The sequence below is a fragment of the Myiozetetes cayanensis genome, unplaced genomic scaffold, assembly GCF_022539395.1.
Source record: "Myiozetetes cayanensis isolate MyiCay16 unplaced genomic scaffold, myiCay2020 scf20-37, whole genome shotgun sequence".
Taxonomy (NCBI): domain Eukaryota; kingdom Metazoa; phylum Chordata; class Aves; order Passeriformes; family Tyrannidae; genus Myiozetetes; species Myiozetetes cayanensis.
In genome coordinates, this window is record NW_026087412.1 from 1,498,003 (window position 1) to 1,503,152 (window position 5,150).

The 5,150-nt window shown below is 62.8% G+C and overlaps 1 protein-coding gene across 2 annotated transcripts; it reads left to right on the top strand.

Moving 5' to 3' along the window:
* Window positions 1-4,797, top strand: HAGHL (hydroxyacylglutathione hydrolase like). 2 transcript variants are annotated; one of them, XM_050317065.1, is made up of 8 exons: window positions 1-258; window positions 1,061-1,125; window positions 1,202-1,319; window positions 1,688-1,796; window positions 1,944-2,080; window positions 2,216-2,317; window positions 2,399-2,478; window positions 2,790-4,797. In XM_050317065.1, exons 1-8 carry the CDS (start codon window positions 154-156, stop codon window positions 2,953-2,955), a joined length of 882 nt encoding a protein of 293 aa, XP_050173022.1. In that variant the 5' UTR covers window positions 1-153; the 3' UTR covers window positions 2,956-4,797. The 2 variants fall into 2 exon arrangements, with proteins under 2 accessions (XP_050173022.1, XP_050173023.1); XM_050317066.1 differs by having other exon boundaries at window positions 7-258; window positions 1,977-2,080.
* The last annotated feature ends 353 nt before the right edge of the window (window positions 4,798-5,150 follow it).

Sequence of the window (5,150 nt, forward strand, 5' to 3'; positions counted from 1 at the left end):
CCCCGCCCGCAGGTACCGCCGCGTCCCGCGGGGGCTCCGGGGGTCGGCGGGGGCCGGGCGGGGGTCCCGCACCCCCTTTTGCTGCGAGCATCCTTCCCCCCCGCCCCCCGCTCTGCTGCCGCGCCCCCCCCGCGGCCGTTCCGGTGCGGGACCATGAAGGTGAAGGTGATCTCGGTGCTGGAGGACAACTACATGTACCTGGTGATCGACGAGAGCACCCGCGACGCCGTCGCCGTGGACGCCGCGGTCCCCAAAAGGGTGAGATGCGCTTGGACCCGCCCCCCCCTCGGGTGGGCTGCAGGTCCCACGCGGGGGATGTGCCCGTGGGACAGCGGGGTTGTATCCACGGGCATCCCACCAGCAGGACCGGCCCCCTTCATCCCTGGTGGAGCGTGGGGGGTGCTGGACCCCTGTCCCACGCACCCCTGGGCTGCGGGGGGATTCCGCGTTGCCGTGACCGGAGCCGGAGCCCACAGCGCGTGGGAATAACCCGGGATAACCCTTTGGAGCGCTTCTCCCACGGGCAGTGCCGCGTTCCAGGAGGCACTGCGGGGATGGCAGTGCCCGGGGTCGCCGTGACCCCCCGTGCCCCCGCCCGGGCTGTTGCGCATCGTGCAAACGCTGTCGCGGTTTTTAAGCGTTCGGTGCTGACTCGGACGTTTCCTTCCTCTCCGAGGAGCGTAATCGGGAGCTGCCGGAGGGCTTGTTCCTGGCCCTGAATGTTAAGTTGGCATTAGGAGCAGCCTGCTGGCAGCGGGGCCGGGCTTGGCAGCCCCGTGTGGGGCTGCGAGGCCACCATTTCCCTGCGCGGCTCCTCTGTGGGATCACTGGCCCTAAAATGCCACCGCTCCCCACGGGAGCAGCGTGTTCCCACCCACCTGCTCTGCTCTGGGTCGAGCTTTCATCACCCCCGTCAGCCCGTGGCTGCTCAGCAGGTGGTTTTGGGTGATTCCTGGTGCCCTGCTCAGCTGGGTCAGACAGGTCCTACAGTAGCTGTCCCAGCCACGGGTGGGTCACCTCCTCTGCCCACTCACGTCCCACTGCGCCGGGTCCCTTTCAGTTGCTGGAGATCATCAGGAAGGAGGACGTGGTGCTCAGGGCCATCCTCACCACCCACCACCACTGGTAAGTGTGCCCAGGTCGGGGTGGCCGTGGCCTTTCCCGTTCCCTTTCCTGAGCGTTCCCTGCTCTGCTGGCACAGGGACCACGCGAGGGGTAACGAGGAGCTGGCGCGGCTGTGCCCGGGGCTGAGGGTGTTCGGGGCCGACCAGCGCATCGGGGCCCTCACGGACGCGGTGACGCACGGCCAGGAGCTCACGGTGCGTGGCTGTGGGAGCGGCCGGGGCTCGGACCCCTACACGGGTCCTGCCTGCTGGGGCGGCTGGGGCTGGTGTGATGGGGCAATGGCACAACCTCCTGTGGGGTGGCACCGTGCTGGGGCCTGGGTGGGCGCTGCTGGGCTGTGCTCAGCTCCCTGTGCCCCGGAGTGGTTGCAGATTTGAGGCTGGGATGGAAGAGGAATCTCCTGCCGATGGAGCAGCACTGCTGCTCAGTGCCATGGTGCATGTGCCACCCAGGCCTTATCCAGACCACCACTGTCACCTCAGTGACCCCCTGAGCCCGGGCAGGTGATGCCAAGGGGTCTGTTTGTCCCCTCAGTGGGATCCTGACCCCTCTCCCCCCACAGTTCGGGGCCATCCGGGTGAGGTGCCTCTTCACCCCCTGCCACACCTCAGGCCACATGTGCTACTTCATGTGGGAGGACGATTCCCCGGATGCTCCCGCCCTCTTCTCAGGTATCCCACCCTGCCCACGTGCCCCCCGTGGGTCCTGGGGACACGGGACACGCTCCCCGTGTGCTCCTGTCCCCCCACACCTGGCGCTCACGGTGTGAATCCGGAGTGTGGGGCACCCCTGGCACCCCTCCCTGGGCACGGGGCCAGGGTCCCCTCCGTGCCCAGAGCCCTTTCCCACAGGTGACACCCTGTTCGTGGGAGGCTGTGGGCAGTTCTTTGAGGGGACAGCGGAGCAGATGTACACGAACCTCACCCAGACCCTGGGGGCTCTGCCCAAGGACACGGTGAGTGCCACAGCCCAGCCCCCTGGGAGGGACCCCTCTGTCAGGAGGGGCTGGGGGCTGGCACAGTGGCGGGGATGGGTTGGATCCAGCCCCTGGAGCAGCTTTGACACCGGGTCCTTCCCGCTGGATCCACAGAAGGTGTTCTGTGGCCACGAATGCACCGTCCGCAACCTCAAATTCGCCCTGAAAGTGGAGCCGGAGAATGAAATGGTGAAGGAGAAACTCGCCTGGGCCAAGGTAAGTGGCCGTGCCCCCCGGGCTGGGGCCCAGGGCTGTCGGATGCCAGCGGGATTCTCAATGTCTCTGGTCCCTCGGCAGCAGCGGGATGAGGAGGACCTGCCCACGGTGCCCTCGACGCTGCAGGAGGAGTTTCTCTACAACCCCTTCCTGAGGGTCATGTAAGCACTGCCAGTGCCTGGGGGGGTGAAGGGCCCCCAAAATCCACTCCTCCGTTCCCTCCAGCAACATCCCCTCTCCCAGTAGCTTCACTAACCGCTGGGAATCCCAAACCCTGGGGAAGGGGAGGGAGCCTGGACATGACATGGGGTCCCACACAGTGCCCAGCACAGGGCCTGTGTGCCCCAGCAGTGCCTGGCACCAGGATGGGGCTCTGCAGCACCAGGATGGGGCTCCGTGTCCCATCTCGGTGTGGGTGGGGCAGGGGTCCCGTCCTGCCCCCCAGTGCCCAGCAGAGCTGCTGTCCCTGCAGGGAGGAGCCTGTGCAGAGGTTCACGGGCCAGACGGACCCCGTGGAGGTGCTGAGGACGCTCCGCACCGAGAGGGACAACTTCAAGAAGCCCAAGGAGAGGCCCAACCCCCCGGCCATGCTGGCCTTCGACTGGGGGCTCTTCAGCCCCTTCCTCGACAAGAAGTGACGTCCCTGCCGTGCCGGGGGTCCCTCCTGGCCGTGCCCAGCCCGGACTCGCTCCCAGCTGGGAGCTGGTGTTTGTCTTTAACCCGCTCTGTGAGGCCGCTCTGCTCTGCTCTGCTCTCCCTCCGGCTCCGTGTGCGGCTCCCAGGGTGGTCCCTGGGGAGCAGGAGCACCTGGGTGCCTCAGGAGAGCCCAGGCTGTGGTGACCCCCCTGCTGCTGCTGGCAGAGGGTCGGGAGGTGTTTGGGCACAGGAGATCCCGTCCCACAGCCCCGTTCCCGTGGAAGGGAGCTAAGGAGAAGCATGGGAAAGGGGGGATGCTCAGGGACTGTGGTGCTGTGACCCACCAGGCTGTCAGGCTCTCCTGCCTGTCCTCCTGCCAGGCCTGGGGGCTGCATCCCACTCCCAGGGGATTGTCTGAAGCAGCCACGTGGCTCCGGAGCCCCTGGGCCCCTGCCAGGCCCGGGATGGGCAGGGATGAGGCAGAGAGGCTCGGAGAGCCAAGGGAAGCTGGGAATGACTGGTGTCACTGGTGTCCGTGGTACCCACCCAGCTGCAGCCCTGCCCTGACAGACACCCTCAGCACAGCGGGGTTTTGGTGGGTTTTTCCCTCTTTTCCCCTGTTTTTCTAGTAGGGATTTGTAACAGCCGCTGCCTTCAGGAGCCACTGGAAGCCCTCAGCCCACGTGGGGTGTGCTCAGTGGAGTCCAGGAATGCCCGAAACCCCTGGATTTGCGAGAGGCTTTCCAAGGGGTGACAGATTTTAGGCTGCCACACGTCCATTGCTTTTTTCTTCCAAGATAAAAAACTGGAAACCACTTGGCTGCAACTCCACGGACATTGCCTTGCCTTCACTCCACCAGCCAGGGGGCAGCCCCAAGGCCTGCTCAGCCTCCAGTTTGTGCAACATCAGGGCTGTATTTGAATTTTTATTTTTTTTTTTTAGGTCTGAGAAATGTGCAGAGTTTTATTTGCAGCTGGGAGGAGGCACATTGGCCTAGTAAAGCAATTTTTGTGGAGAAAATTGGGGTTTGATGGCAGCTCCCAGCACTGGAATAGAGTTGATTTCAGGGTCTTTCATGTGTGGGCTGTGAACTGGAGTTTGGTTTGAGGCTGTTCCTTCCCTGGCTGCAAACTGGGCTGAGGTTTTCCTTTTTGCCTTTTATTAATAGTTTAGATTTACTCTCCCAGGTGAGAAGGGAGGGATTAATCTGCTGCTCGAGCTGCCTCGGTCCTGCTGCCTCAGAGTTCCTCAGTTCAGTGAAATGGTGGAGTTGTAGATGCAGCTGGGTGTTCCTCGGGAATTCTGTTTGCCCTGGGAGCAGGGATGCACCACTTTGAACTGCCCCTGAGCTCCCGGGGCCACAGATCCAGGGCTGGGAGAAATTCCAGCTGCTCTTGGTGCCATGGCAGGAACAGCCACCTGGAACACCCAGGGACAGGAATCTGGGGGTGTTCTGGGTGGCTTTTGTGATGTGTGTTGGCAGCCTGGAAACTGGGGAGGAGACAAAGTGTGGAGCCCTGATTACTTAATTTACAGCTGGTTGAGCTTAATTTATTGTGCATTTCTGGCCTGACGTGCATGTGCTCAGCAGACAGAGTTTCCTCTGCGCTCCCAGCACCCCAGGCTGGCTCTGTGGGAGCACTGGCACCTCTCCCTGGCCATGGAATTTTATGGTTCAGCCAAAGCCTGGGTGCTGAGCACCCCTGGAACCACCACCTTGCTCGTCAGGAGGGTGGGGAGGGGGGAGGCAGTGGGAGATTCTTGCCTTAGAACACTGTGAATTCACTGACTGATCAACACCTGAAAAATGCAAAGCTTTGAATTAAAACCATTAAAAATGTAACCTGCACCGTTGGTTTGCTTTGCACAGGGAGCAGAGGGGGCTCTGAGGACACACAGGCAGGTGAAGGTTCCTTCCAGCCCCGAGGTCAAGGTCTGTAACTGAGGGAGCGTCACTGCTTCAGGATTTCAGGAGGGATTTCCTCATGGAAAGGGTTTGGCAGGGGCTGCCCAGGGAGGTTTGGAGTCCCCAGCCCTGGAGGTGTCCAAGGAAGGCCTGGCTGTGGCACTCAGTGCTCTGGGCTGGGGACACAGCGGGGACTCCATGGGCTGGGAGGGCTTTTCCAACCTCAGTGATTCTGGAATTCTGTGCCCAGGGTATGGATATCCCTGGGCTGGATACAGAGAGAGATGCGA